General features: G+C 41.2%; 1 protein-coding gene across 1 annotated transcript in view; it reads left to right on the top strand.

The window, feature by feature from the left end:
• Window positions 1–493: 493 nt before the first annotated feature.
• Window positions 494–15690, top strand: part of LPL (lipoprotein lipase) — a 25222-nt gene continuing 10025 nt past the window's right edge. Inside the window, exons 1-5 of the mRNA XM_008585560.1 lie at window positions 494–1423; window positions 9118–9287; window positions 12734–12913; window positions 14178–14289; window positions 15020–15253. Of these exons, the coding sequence (XP_008583782.1) occupies window positions 1336–1423; window positions 9118–9287; window positions 12734–12913; window positions 14178–14289; window positions 15020–15253 (784 nt within the window). The 5' untranslated portion in view covers window positions 494–1335. The remainder of the gene's footprint in view (window positions 1424–9117; window positions 9288–12733; window positions 12914–14177; window positions 14290–15019; window positions 15254–15690) is intronic.

Below are 15690 nucleotides of genomic sequence, written 5' to 3'. Positions count from 1 at the left end.
TAAAGTTCCTCTGTGGGTTTTAATTCTTGGCGGGTTTCAAGATTCTCCACATGCTTTATGTGCACAATATATTGTTTAATAACTGCAATTCAAAACAATCTATTGTGTTGTGGCATTGAATGCATCAATTTCAAGACTGGACTCTATGCTACAGAATAACAAACTGAATTATCCGTGTATTATCAGTTGTTATTTTTTGTTTTATTTATTGAGAAAAACTTCAAAAATCAGCCTAGTTTAAATTGTATTGCCTTTTGCCTTTCTAATCTACAAATGTGCAGTGTGTGTGTGTGTGTGTGTGGTGAGATGGAGGACAGGATGAGCAGAAGAGGGCATTAAAGATATTCAAACTAGTAAAGACAGTGGGTTGGAGATTCTGATTTTATGAGCCAGTTTCTCAGCTGTAAGGTGGGGAGTATAGAATTAAAAGTCCTTCCTGGCTAATGTAAAACCTTTACATTTAAAAAGACATTTGAAAGTATTCTGAGCAGAATTAACAGAACGGAACAGTATTCAGTGTGATCTTCTTTTTCTTTTATGTGCGTGACTCAGTACACTTTAAAAAATAGCTTTATTGAGATATAATTTACATACCCTATAGTCCACCCATTTAAAGAATACAACTGAATGATTTTTAGTATATTTACAAAGTTGTGCAACCATCACTATAATGCAATTTTAGAGCATTTTCATCACCTCCCCAAAACCTCCCTATTCTTCCCCTCCACTATTCCTTAGTCCCAGGCCACCCTTAATCTACTTTCTGTCCTTACAGGCTTGCCTATTTGTGGACATTTTATATAAATAAAATCACCCAATAGGTTAAATTATATGAAATTATACAATAGGTTAAATATGAGTATTTAACATAAATCGACATAAACTCGTGTTGGATGCTTAGACAGGGGGCCCTGGAAAGTAGAACCCTAAGAGTAACCAGATAGGAACCTAACAGAGAAAGCAGTTTTCCCTTCTGCCCTTTCCCCTCTTCTCGCTGGCAGGCTTGATCCTCATTAAGGTTTGCTCAAATGTTTGGAAGTGAATTTAGGGCCCTCCCCCCAACTTATGATTTTATAGCCAATAGGTGATGAGGTTTATTTGCATATTTCCAGTCACATAAGCAGCCTTGGAGTGGAAACAGTGTCAGACTCGATTCCTCCTCCTACTCAGAGAAAACCTGTCACTTCTAGCTGTCCTGCCCTCCCTTTTAAAGGGCGACTTGCCCTGCGCCGGGACCGCGGCTCCAGCCCTCTCGCGCCACCCGCTGAGCGCGTCCATCAGTCAGTCCACGCGCTGTCTGCGCTGTGCGGCTCCTACCGAAGGACGCGACCCGAGATGGACAGCAAAACACTGCTCCTGGTCGCCCTGGGCGCGTGGCTCCTGAGTTTGACCTCCTCCCGCGGAGCGGTGGCCGGCGCAGACCGTAAGTTTTGCGCGCAAACTCCCTCCACCTGCAGACCCGGCCAATGGCCACTTGCCCGCGTTCTGAGGCTGGGACGGAGGAAGTTGGAAGGGACTGTGGACACGCATCGGGGACTCTCCCGGCCCGAGCATTGGCCCCGAGAAGGGTCACCGGAGTGAGCTCCAGGAGGGGCCCGGAGGGAATCCCCCTCCGATCTCGCTGGGCTGCTCCCAGTCCCCGCTTTTCTCTCTCCCGCGTTCCCGCGCTGTCCCTTCCCCTCTGGCTGCGGCCGCGTTCCCGGGCGCTCGGGCTCCGGAGCGCGGCCAGACCGTGGCCCTTTCTGGGGAAGCTGGTCCGCATCTTCGCCGCACGGGGCACTTGCTCTCGGCCTAGCCCTTGGCTCGGCTGTGGGGATGGCATCCGGGCTGGGGGTGGAGGTGGGGACGCTGGCGCCGAGTCCCGGGGACGCAGCGTCCTGCACGCGTTCGGGCGAGCATGAAGCTCTCGCTCCGCTGCGCCGAGAACCCAGAAGACCTAGCGAAGGGCTGACCCTCCTGAAAACGTGGCGCGGCCACCAGCAGTCTGTGGCGGCTGACTTGGGCTTGGGGCTTGCCAGGTCTGCACTTGGCCGCCCTTCCTGTCCTCCGGGGCCCGCTCCGGGCGCCCAGCCCCGCGGTGCGGCTGCGAGCACTTGGGGTTTCCGGGCGCCGCGGGGAGGCCCCGGGTAGAACCGTGGTCACCGCCAGGGCGCCGCCCGTCCGCCCGCCGGGGGTGGGGGCATTTGGGGCAAGATGTGAATTTGTTTATTGCAGGGAAGAGGACAACCCAGCCCGAGACCTGCCCGTGATAGAGGCAGCCCGCACCACTTGAACCTCGGTTCACTTAACATACAGCAGCAACTTAAAAAGCAACTGAGGCAAGTCATTAGAGGAGGCAACGTTTCCCTTTCTCTTCCGTGGTGGAATTGCAATTTAGGGCGGTGTCGCTTGGATGCGCTTTCAGACGACACGTGCGCGCCGGTTCAAGTTATAGTCGAGTCTGTCCATGGCATTGATTGCAGCTGAAAGCTTGTTTCCTTTAGGCAGTAAGTTGTGAAAGAACATTTTTGTTAGGTTAAAAAAAAAACGTAGATTCCATCAAAGCAGAATTGGATTTAAAAAAAAAGAAAGAAAAGGAAAGAAAAGCATCTTTTCTATCAGATCAGTCTGAGAACACTGGAGATTCATTTAGAAAGTTTTTAACATCTTATGTGCTGGTATGTTCCCCTCGAAAGAAGATGGAGGAACAAACTCCAAGTTCTTATTTCTGAAAATACACCATAATATAATGTTACTTTCCCCGTAAAACATGCACAAGAATGTGTCATTCACATTTTAAGTTTTTGCTAGGCTCTTTTAGACCCTAAATTCTTGGGCTAGTCTGTGTCACCTCTCTGGGTTTAGCTTCCTCAACTCTAAAATGAGGAGTTTGGAGGAGACTAAAGTCCTCTAAGGACCCTGTAATTCTTACTCTTTAATTTCAGTGGATGCTTAAGCAACACAACTTTTCCTGGCTACAAATGCATTAAGGGAGGATTATTTCTAACTAGACTGGAAATGACTCTCTCTCATCCCCTCCACGTTCACTCTGCCCACCTATTATGTGGTACTTCTCCCATCACAGTGACTTTCTGCCCCTTTCTCCTCTAGGTGAATTAATTCATCTAGGAATGTAAGAATTTCAGGGTGGGAAAGGTGCGAGGTGGTGGGGATGGGGGCTGTGATAGGCAGCACCTCCTCTGGGCTCTAAAGGGAACATCTGGGTCAGTGCTCAGTAGCTGCAGTTCTCTTTGGCCATAGTGAATTTCCAGGCTAACATCTGTGCTAAACACAGTGGCTGATCAGAGCACAGCAGCAGATGTCACAGATCTCAGCAAGAGAGTGATTGATTAATAGCTGTATTGAAAGGTGGGAGTCAGGCAGGGGGAAAGAGTTGCAAAAGAAAATTTTCACTTTCAAGCTGTGCATTTTTAGCAGAATCCTCCACGCTTGCTTTATTATGGAGGAGACTATATGGTTTGGACTATACAGTTATTGCTGATTGCTGGGGAAAGTGCCTTGAAACATACAATTGCTGGACAAAGTGCCTTGAAACATAACAACATTTTACTGTTCGTTTCTTTTCTGACCACCACCTGTTCCCACGTTATTACCACAAAGGCTGCATTGCCTTAAATGATTGCTGATTGCTGGGGAAAGTGCCTTGAAACATACAATTGCTGGACAAAGTGCCTTGAAACATAACAACATTTTACTGTTCATTTCTTTTCTGACCACCACCTGTTCCCACGTTATTACCACAAAGGCTGCATTGCCTTAAATGTGAAGATGTTCAGCCACCAAAATGATGGTTGATGATGACTTTGGTTCACAAGATGTAAGGAAAATATTCAGGACATGAGTATCGTTATTTTTCACATATGGGTACTATTTGAATTTACCCATACTGTGTTTTCCAACTGTTATGGCGACAGCCACAACAATGAAACACTTATCAGCAGTGTAAAGTTTCAGGATGGTTGTATTCACTAAATGTAGTCTGTCACCACAGCAAACTAAATACTTTTATCAATGGGGGCTTTTTAACCTGGGAGCAAATCTTTGTCACAAATGGCTTTTGTCACATGCTCTCTTTGCAGAAGTTGATGGCTCTGTTAGTTTCTGAAGGAGTCATATGATAGGACAAAGAGTTTGATGTTCACTGTGAACATTGTACTCCGGACTGCAATGACTGTATGCTGCTGTCTTACGGCCATTTTAAGAATGTCTGTTTGTGTACAGTGATGCCATTTGGGTAACCAACAAATGTCAGTTTGTACTAGTGGGGGAAGTAAATATCTACTAGGAAGGAAGAAATGGATTATCTTAGGTGGTGATATGTATTTCTAAAGATCTACTGGAAATGAGCTTATTAAACTAGTGCCAACTTATTCTTTGTGCTCTTCCCAGTCTGTTCTCAAAATGATCAAATTCTATCCAAGGTAGTTTGGTTATTTTGACTCTTTGAGTGAATAACAGAAAATGTCTCCAGCTGCTAATTGGCAGTAGAATACAACAGAGATGACCTGGCTGGCATGGCCGTGCTCAGTCTAATCCAGCTCTCATGTTCACGGCACTCACCTCTTGGGTGTGTGTGTGTTGATCCATGCGTTTTTCCTAGATGATGAAGTCTGTGATTATGTAGACAAGTCGAAGCTGTTCTGGCTCAGATTAATTTAAATTTAATGTATAAGCTTACAGAAGCTTTCCAATCTTATGAAAAGTCAGACTCTTGGAGGGGTGGTGGTAAATACTGGCAAATGGACATCATTTAGAGCTTCTCAACAGCCCTCCATTCAAGATATAGCTATCCTGAAATCTCTAATGTACTTTTGAAAAAAAGTTGACATGCAGACTTAATTATGGTGAAAAATAGCATAAGAGCACCTACGTTTTAGTTAAAAGGATAGAATCCCAGTCTTTATCCAGCCTTCCCTCAAATAAACCAATTGTTAGCGACATAATCATTGACTTTCGTTGTGTTAGTTTGAGGTGGATGTTTCCATTTTCCCTCTCTATCAACCAGGAGAAAGCAATTTCAGATTAACAATACAAAAATTTCGCATTTCGATTTAAAAAAAAAATCTTGATGTAAATATGCTGACACTCAGCCAAAGTGCATATTCTATTAACCAATCCCAAAGATCCCTTTGAATGATGGAGGCTTACACTTGATGGTATGATTCAACTGGGTAATTTTAACACGCATCTCCGAACCTGCTTTTTTAACCCTTCTTTTCAGTAGTGTGCAAGTTTAGTGCTAATATTGGAGAAAATTCAACAAAAAATTCAGGTTGTAAGTACAAAATTTAGTTTTACTACTCAATTAATAAAACAAATACTGTTTTCTGTAAAAATGAAAACCAGATCTGCTTGTTAGACAAGTGTATAGCATTGGCTACACTGGAATATCTGATAGATGAATCAATTCAGTCAGCTGATAGTGATTTTTCCCCTCATCAAACTGACCTGAATTGGCAATTCAACTTGCTTTGGCTTCCTACAGCCACTGCCCAAGTCAATAACTGTGACCCTCAGTCTCAGAACAAATGAATTACTGATGAAGTACATTAGGGGTGTGTGTGTGTGTGTGTGTGTGTGTGTGTGTGTGTGTATCAGAGAGAGAGAGAGAGTAGAAATTTCCAAGAGAATTGCACTGTAACTGAGCTCTTCCACCTCGTGTCTTCATAGAAATGTTAATCTTGCTCATCTGATATCTCTGATCTGCTTTTATGTCATCTGTTGTTTTCCTAGAATACTTAGTGCTCCTCCTTTTCTCACAACAGTAATGTTCCCTTTATAAATTTACCTTTCTCTAAGTGCTTTGACTTCTCAGCCGTTTTTTTTTTTCTTTTTCTTTTGGTGGCTGGCTGGTATAGGGATCCGAACCTTTAACCTTGGTGTTATAACACTGCTCTAACCAACTGAGCGAACAGGCCAGCCCTTCAACCTAATGTCATCTCTGTGAATTATTATCCACATTAAGATAAATTTCTTATATCTTCGTTTACACAGTCAGATTTTTTAACTATCTATTTAGGGATTTAAGAATAAACTTACATAGTCAGGAAATGCATTAACTTATAACTTGCCTGGTACCCTAAAACCTCCTCGTAGTACTTGGGAAGACGCGTGTGATGGGGCCTGGTTGGCAGCATGGTACTCATGTGCTAAGTCAAGTTCAGGATGGAGGCTCTTATGAAGAGACACACCTTGGGCACCTTCCTTCCTTCGTTTTTTTTCCCTTTCTTCTTCTCTTTCTTTCTCTCTCTTTTTTCCCTTCTATTCTAAGGTGGCCTTAATTTCTAAGGGCCCTGGTAAAAGACCGTCTAGTGGGATAAGTGCAGAGTCACTAACATCATTTTTCCATGTGTAGGAAACTATAGTTTCCTTAGTAACAGTCACATCAAGTCAATTCATCTGCCACCCAGTAGCAATCCAGGGTGTACTGAGATAACTAAACATCCTGCCTGACCCACAACCAGAGTCCCTCTTTCTATCTGTCTCTACCTGGTCTTGGCCAGTTGCTCGAGGGCTGACAGAGGTTTGAGCAAGCACATTCATCTTTAGGACAGTGAGACATCCTGAAGGGTTGCAAAATAGGAAGTGTGAAAAGTCCTATCAGAACACCAGTGAGAAGGAAAGATTGACTAAGCACTGATAAGTTTTGTGATTTATCTGACATAGAATTGAAACCTTCCCATGGCCCATAAAGAGGCATTATTTTCCTATCAAAAATGAAAAAGTGTTTTCTTTAAAAGCAAAAGTATCTAAATATGAGTTTGCTAAAGAATGTATGAATTTCCTGTTCTTTTTCTTCACAAGCTATGGACCCAACAGAAAATATTTGCTGTGGGAAGTTGGACCTGTCAATGAGCCATTCATATTATCTGATACAGGATCTATGAATTGAATAGACTTTTTTTTTCATGGAAATATACAAAGCCAGTCTTAGTAATTTCAAAGAATATTCTTGGTCATTTCAAAACCACCAGTAATATCAGGGCCACCAAGTTGCTTAATTCTAGGGAAAAAGAGACTAAAAGTTAATGGCATCCTCTGGAGTCAAATAAGGCAATTATCATAAATATCACTTTGGCAAATAGGTGGTGAGTGAAATCTGTCTGCCAGGTTTTCAGATGATCTGTGCTTTAAAAAGATTGATAATTGCACACATTAAAATAAGATCGTTACAGAGGAGGTATGAGTTATTTGAGGTGCAGAGATGTGGGAATGGGTGTGATTAATTTATTTTTAAATTTTCCAGAGTACTTTCTAACAATAAAAAAACTTCTTGGGCACTGAAAGCAGAATTAGATTAAAAATATGCAATATTCTTTTTTGCTATCAAGTAAATAATAAAGTTACCAGAGAACTTTCTGGTTAGGTAGGAAGAAGTCCTACATCTTTAAATCAGAGGAGAGAGAGAATATATTCTGGGTTGGACGGATGGATTCAAGTGCCATTTTACTACATGGAAATGAAAAGGGCTTTAAAGATCAACAGTTTAGCAAAAACTCTTATTTGAATAAATGATTTAGAGTGTTTAGCTATTACAACAAAACTCACTTCTTTCTAATAAATATAACCATGAATAAATTGTCTCTACATTTGAGGTGGTGGTGATGTGTGTGCATGTGTGTGTGTGTGCGTGCGTGCGTGCGTGTGTGTGTGTGTTTGTGTGTGATCAACTTGGTGCATGTAATGAATCACTCAGCGAGTAATCACAATATTGTTTAAGGAATTTTGGAAAATAATTTTTAAAAAGGGAAATGTTTGCCAGTCCTCAGATAATTACACGATGAGCCTGATTCGAGTGCCTGCACTTTCGCTGTTACTTTATCATTCTTATATTTATTCTTGGCCTGATTTATGCAATGTCATTTTGAAATTATAGATTTCCAAATTTTGAGTTATGAAAAAAAGTCAATTTAGATTAAGAAACTAGAAGAATTGCTAGCAACCTCATTTATTTTTCTCCTGAAAATTTGGAATAGCATAATCTAAAATCTACAAGTTATTACCTTCTGCTAGTTTTTTAACTTGACCATAAATTAAATAGTTTCTCCTAATATAACTTTCCTTTGTGTTTTACTTTGTGAAAAGTCTGATTGTATTTGCACTATAATTTACTTCAAGTGTTCACTGTGAGCACTACATGATATTTATTGTCTACAAATACCCATGAAGATTGGTCAACATTCAGATTTATTGTCCAGAGTTTCAAAGGCTAGGTTCTCTTCCTTTCCTTACTGTGTTTGGAATTATCTGTGAAGTTCAAAGTAGATTCTTTCAATAACCAGATTTGCTGTCATTTTTAAGTTTTGACTTTGTGTGGAAGTTCGTCGTGGCTTATACACAGCACAGGTGTTCTGAGTAACCCACTAAATGATTTCGAACTGCTGTGTCTTACCATGGAGGAGGGAGCAACTCCAAACTTCCCTTATTGCTAATATTTTTTAAATTATGCCTAGTGAAAAGAACAACCTTCTCTCAAACAAGCCTAATTGTATCATATTGTGGAAAAAGATTCTTTGGATGTAATTTAAAGAGATTTAGAGAGTGAAATAATACATGAGATCAGGAGAACTCCACAACACAAGAGGCACGAAACAATGGGCTCTAGGAGAACGGGATTTGGAGTGGAACCAAGAGAGCTGGGTTCTGGTGCTCACTCTCTTTCCCACTATTAACAGCATAACCTCAGGCAAGTCACTTAAGTTCATAGTGTGAGAGAAGATTGAATTAACTAAGGGATCCCCAAATACAGTTCACTTAAAATTGTGTACGCGCACACACACCCACACACGCACACCCTGACTCAGCAGAGACCACTCTTTCTTTACTTCCAGTTGAGATTGTCTCTATCACGTTTGATCACCACTGGAGGATCTGTGGTTCTCTTGCAATCCACGTTTGTTTGGGGTTTTTTTGCGGCTGGGCCCTACAGCGATCCGAACCTGTGACCTTGGTGTTGCCAGTGCATGCTCCAACCAACTGAGCTAACCGGCAGTCCCCATTCGTTTTTTAAAAACACCTTAGAAACAAAAAACAGCATTGGTGGTGGTTGCTTGTGATTCCAGCAAATAGAAACAAGCAACCCTCCAGTTAACCTCCTCTCCAATGTCTCCTTTTCAGGAATTATAGGAGGAAGAGATTTCATGGACATCGAAAGTAAATTTGCCTTAAGGACCCCTGAAGAAACAGCTGAGGACACTTGCCACCTCATTCCTGGAGTGGCAGAATCTGTGGCTAACTGCCACTTCAACCACAGCAGCAAAACTTTTGTGGTGATCCACGGCTGGACGGTAGGAGAGGCTCTTTGGGAAGGAGTGAATTGGGGTTGACCAGGCATCCTGACAGGCCTGCCGTAATTGTTGGGGACCCAGTGATGGGTCCACACGTACTTCTGCTTGCCCTCTGAGGGCTTTGCTTTAAACTTGAATAAAGGCTATTCTGGTTCGGGGTGGGATCTAAAGTCAGGTTCATGAATACTTCCCTAGACTGTGTCAGCCCTCATTTTGACATGGTATGTGGTTGGTGCCCTTGAGCCAGCCATTCCTGTGAGGTAGGAAAAGGAGGCTCTGCCCAAGTGCAGAGCAGAATGTAGATTATCATTGTGGGGAACTGGTGGAACCCTGGATGATCCTGAATCATGCAGCACATCGCCAAAGACCCTTTCCTGAAGAGGACAACCTTCAAGGGTAACAAGAGCACTGGGATGGAATGAGGCGGTGTGGATTCCTTGCCCTTCTCCAGCTCTCTGACATGGGTCAAGTCACCTGTCATCTCTGGCCTTCTGTTTACTGTTCTGCAAAACAGAGAGGTTGGGTTAGATGCCCCTAAGTTCCCTCTATTTCCAACATTCTTCAATTGTAAACTTTAGGGAGTTTTTCTAGAAAGGAAAGAGGGCTAGCCAGGGAACTGTCATGCATGATGATTAGAAACAGTGAAAACTGGCTAAATTTAATATTTTAAAATATTAATAAAGTAGTCTTTAAATATGCCAGATAGTTACTTTGATGTAGTTCTTGCTTAAATGGTTTGTTTTAAGATTTTTCAGTCCCTAGTGAGCAGATTCTATTATTTATGAGGATTTATATAAAATGAATTGTTAAAGATATATTATCTTTCCATTATGTCAGGGCTTGTGAATATTGTAATAGATACTAAATTCTAAGAATAATTAGCTCAAAAGTGGTATACATCTAGTCCTGACTTCTTTTCCTACGTAACTTAAGTGCTTTTGTTATTGACAATTTAGGACAATTACTATCTTTTTTGGCAATGAAGGCAACAACTAAGAATTCACACAGAATGGATGTTTATTTTAATAAAATATATCTATTTATTGAAGTTAACATAGTAGATTACATATCTTATTTTAAAAGTTCAGATTCCTAACATAAATCTTTTTGTACTTTAAGAGATTTAAATAAGAAAGAGGAATCTTTGGTGTTTTTAGAGGCATTTTGGATGTATACAAAACTTGGCTCTTAATACTTCTCAAAAAGGTTTATACTGAATAAATACATTTAAACAACAGGTATGAGTTTAATAGTCCAGGCATCTCAGTCTTATCCCTGAGAGAATTCATGCTTTAGGAATTTTTGAAAGAATGTTTCCTTCTCATACTAAGATTATGTGATTAACCCAGTATCCATAGATAGTGCCAGTTCCTATCATTGGTCCTAAGGCCTCTTTAAGCCCATTTGTATTCTTCACATCCTGTGTCCTGACACTTTGAGTGCCTGAGCTCAGAGGTCAGGTCTCTGGCTGTGGGACTGAGTTTCCATATCATACAGAGCTGTTTGGTCTGTGCAGTAATGAAGCCAGCCGTGCTGATGTTGGTCTCCCTCAGTGAACTCACTGGTGAATTCTGGTGAACCCCCTGGTGAAGGTGGCAGGGTGGGCTTCCATTCAGCCGCGAGTCTGCAAATCAAATATATTTTAAAATGGTAGAATGGTGGGACCTCAGAGGAAAACTTAGAAAACGAGGCTTTTCCTGAGTTGAGGAAGGTGGATGCTTGGATTTTCTACTCCCTTTTTTCAGGGTTACTTAGGTCAGTATTTTATGCTGAGTCAAAAAAGAAAGGGTTAGATTAGTTGCTATGCAATTAATAAAAGTATCAGCCACTGTAGGAATAAGTTGGATTACTCGGCCTTTTATAGATAATCTAACTTGAAAACACTGCTAATGTAGAAAAGCTTATAACAGGAGCCTAGGGCAAACAAGGTTTTCCTGCCTTATCTGAGGTTAACTGCTCTGTCCATTCAAGGGCACAGACTGAATGAAGAGAGGAGGCTCTTCAGCTTTGTCCTGAGAGACCCAAGAATGCCCAGCACGAAGTGTGCATATGGCGCATCCCAGGATGCAGTCCAGGCACTGCTGGACTGGAGCTTTGCCACTTGCTTGGATTTCACTTGCTTTAAGTACAGAGGTCTCTTTGTGAAGTAGGAGGTCCTCACTGCTGGTGAAACAAGGAGCGATTACCATTGCATTCTGAAGAAATGACATCATCCTCTCTTAGTCGGGACAGGCAGCTGCAAAGAGTGGCCAGTACCCCAATCACAAATGGTGGGGACTGGGGATGCGACAGGACCAATTCCTCAGGGTTTTGCTCCAGGCAGGTTTTCCAGCTGCTTTTCTGAAAGGCCCAAGGCACCTGAACTTGAAGCATCCTCGCTGAGACAAGTTCAAAGGAGGTTTAAATGATGTTCCTAATGGACTAACATCACCTGTGTACCTTTTCTCTCCATGCTTGACATAGCTGTAGAGCTGGCATTTTATCACTGCAGGTAGACTGGGAACCAGAATGGTCACAGGTAGAAATTGATGAGGTGACGGGTAACTGTGAGATCACCTGAATCCAACCCCTTTGTTTTATAAGTGACTGGGGAAGGTTAAAGCAGAACCTACATTTATAGAAATAACTAGTGAGAGAGTTTGGACTGGAATCAAGATCTCCTGGGTCTCGGCCTTGCTTTTTTTCTACCAAACAGCAAGTTTTAGAGCAACTTGATGAAAAATTGTGCAGTTTGCTTAGTGTCATGAGTGAAGCGGGATACTTTTGATAGTTTTAGTTTGCTAAACAGATAAGCAAAAAGTGCATAAATCTGAAAGAACCCAGTATATAAGATCAAAGTTCTAGATGAAGTCCCTTGGTTTGGGAATCCAAGACTCCTGTTTTTCTATTGGAATTGCACTAAGTATAATCTAGTTTTTGTAGGTCTCCCCTTAAAAGCTGCCTTAGACATGAGTTTCAGAATCTTCTTTGTCTATTTAGTACATAATTGGGTAACCTTTACCGTGGCTGCAAATATAACCTGATCTTGAGTTATTAGCACATCAAATGTTGAATGTAAATGATTTTTTATAAGAAAAAAGATGCACTCACACCCCAAAACAATTCTGTTGGGAAACATTTATTAGCCTAATAAGTCCTTAAACTAAACTTCTTTTAAAATCGTCTGTAATTCTGCTGTAAATTTTAATTCCTTCAGACTGATCTTTCCTTCTAATAGTATAAATTATTGAAGTTTTACTGAATCAATAAAACATGCTTTTAAAATTGCAGCCTGGTAAACCCAATCTGCCATTCCTGAGCTTAACACAGCTCTTCTCCGGCGCCCTCAAGTTTGCCTCGGAAGGGGCAGGCCCAAGTCTCTGAACACTGTTTTGGAGTATGATTTTTCTGTCTGAGCCAAAAGTTGTAGGTGGGTATTTTAAGAAAGCTTGTATCATCCTCTTTAGGTGACGGGCATGTATGAGAGTTGGGTGCCCAAACTTGTGGCCGCCCTGTACAAGAGGGAACCAGACTCCAACGTCATTGTGGTGGACTGGTTGTCACGGGCCCAGCACCATTATCCAGTATCTGCAGGCTACACCAAGCTGGTGGGAAAGGACGTGGCCAGGTTTATTGACTGGATGGAGGTAAGACCTGGGAGTGGAGTCTCATGTGTCTGAAACAGAGCCAGAGCTAAGTAAACGACTGGTCTCTCTTTCTTGTCACTTAGTTACAGATATTTTCTGGGGTAACTCAAATCTTCAAAATGAGCATGGGCACTATGACAACAATGATAAGACTGTAATGCCAATAAATAGTCCTGCCCTGTCCTTTGATATTTTCGTAGTGAATAGATCTGCTGAGACTGAGAATGGAGTGGGCAGAACAGACAAAAGCTTGTTACTTCAGGGCAGAGGGAAGATGGCATGTTCAGCCAAATCTTTCCCCACCAGTTGGCTGGCACATGGAGATTTTATCCTGGCTTTGACTTCTGTTAGAATATCAGTCTCTTTGGCAAAAATATTAGTGGTATTTATGCCTTAGTATGGATTAAGTATCCAGATTTTTGTCGCTGGTTGGGGGAGTGATGGACTTGAGCTTAGAAAACAAGGACAGGGAAGAGTGTGTAGGACAGCAGGTGGCCGAGGGTCCAGTGTTCTGACCTGGCTGCAAGTTCTACCCACTTTCAGAGGATGGCCCACTTTCTCAGGCAATTCTCTGAAAATTACCTTTGAAAAGGATCTTGGTGTTGGAAGGAAGCTAATACTCTTTACAGGGCCGAATTATTTAAACCAGATTGTTGAAGGTCAAAAATAAGCTGTGGTTTATTGGACTGACCATCAAAAGACAATAGTTCTTTCCCTGGCTCTTTTGCTGACTGAATGAGTGAACTTGGGCCAATGGGGTCACCTTCCTGGGCTCCAGGTTTCTCACCTGTTAGATGAGGAAGATGACCATGTGTCTCTGGTCCCTTTCTACTGTAATGTTTTCTGATTATAATTCATTGCTTGGTTAACCTTAAAGAAAAAGATGCAGAGTGTTTAGAATAGGAAATAACAGGTTAAAGTTAAATATATATTTATGTATATACACACACATACATATCCTATATACACATATATATGCATACATATATACACACACACATATATCCTATACATACACGTATATATGCATACATGTATTATATATGTAAATAATACAATTTAGTCTGTTGTTAAAGGGAAAATCTCAACACTAGAAAATAAATTTCTCTCTCTTACCTGTAACACAAAATTAAAATAAGTAGAATTAATTTTCAATATTGCCAATATTTTGAAAATAATATTTATATTCATTTTATTTCTTTTAGTTTTGATCTTTGGCAAAGAACAATTAGAACCTTTCTTTTTTTCTTTTTCTCTTCCAAAGGAAGAGTTTAACTATCCTCTGGATAATGTTCATCTCTTGGGATACAGCCTCGGAGCCCATGCTGCTGGCATTGCAGGAAGCCTGACCAATAAGAAGGTCAACAGAATTACTGGTAAGAACGCAGTTTTGTTTGTCTTAGCATAAGTTGAGATGCCATCATTCTGAAAGAGAATCAAAATGTTTGTAAGATACCCACGTGTGTATGGTGTTCTTCTGCGGATATGCCTGGCACTTGATTATCTTATGACAGGACTCTTTTTCAGGAGCAAGATAAAATATAGATGCTTGCTCTCATGGGCTTACCATCTACTGACAATAGCATGAAAACAGAGCAGAATTAAGCCCAGAAAGTGCACAGAGTTCTCGGAGAAGCCGTTTCCCTGCTCCCTCTGCTCTGTGCCTAGATAGTGTGTTGCTCCTGTGCCCTCACTGCTTACATCAACAGATGTAAGTTGAAAAAGGACCAACTCTAGAGGCCATTTGGAAATTCCTCTAGGCAAGTGATAATAGATGGGTTTGGCCTACAGAGAAAGACAGAGAGAGAATCTACCACTGTTTAAAGATCTTCACATTAGATTTAGAAATAATTTATAAAAGGAAATCAAGCCATCTTGGGTGAAAAATTTCTTTACAATGGTTAGTTTAAGAGACTCAAGTTCCATTTTAGAAAGAGACAAGTCTACATTTTTGACTCTTAGTAATTTAAAGATCCAATTACTGTATAATAGGTGCTCATAAGAGTCTCTGTGGCTGCCAGTTACATTCAGATGATGAGCAATGGAATGCTAATGTGATGCTAATTAAGATTTAAAAATCTGTGGGGCCTTTTTTTCTTCATCAAGGTCTAGATCCAGCTGGACCTAACTTTGAGTATGCAGAAGCCCCAAGTCGCCTTTCTCCAGATGATGCGTATTTTGTAGACGTCTTACACACGTTCACCAGAGGGTCACCTGGCCGAAGTATTGGAATCCAGAAACCAGTAGGACATGTCGACATCTATCCTAATGGAGGCACTTTTCAACCAGGATGTAACATCGGGGAAGCTATCCGTGTGATTGCAGAGAGAGGACTTGGAGGTAAATATGATTTAGAAGCAAATTAAATGTGAGTTTTGTTCTTAACGCTTATTGACACAGTGTCTTACTGTTACCCTCAAAGTACATAGTTTTAATATACACATTTGGCCAAAATATGTTTCTGAAGAATTCCATCATATTCAGCATGATCACCTTAGTGATAAACAGACAGCTATTTTATCTTTTATTTATTACATTGTAGACTACACTGAGTTCTGTACTGGAGGTAGCAAGACAAAGTAAAGATGAGATTTAGATGGGAAAACTCCATTGACCTTGACAACAGCAGCATAAAATGTTATCTGGCCAAGTGTTGTCATACTTTGAATGTAATTGCAAAGCCAATGGACTGATTATGAATTTTACTGAAAGTGAAGGAGGTGTGACCCAACTTTCTTTTGCTGGCCTTTTTTTTTTTTTTTTTTTTTTGGTTTTTT

The sequence above is a fragment of the Galeopterus variegatus genome, unplaced genomic scaffold (genome assembly GCF_000696425.1).
Source record: "Galeopterus variegatus unplaced genomic scaffold, G_variegatus-3.0.2 Scaffold3619, whole genome shotgun sequence".
Lineage (NCBI taxonomy): Eukaryota > Metazoa > Chordata > Mammalia > Dermoptera > Cynocephalidae > Galeopterus > Galeopterus variegatus.
This window is presented reverse-complemented; position numbering and strand designations above follow the sequence as displayed.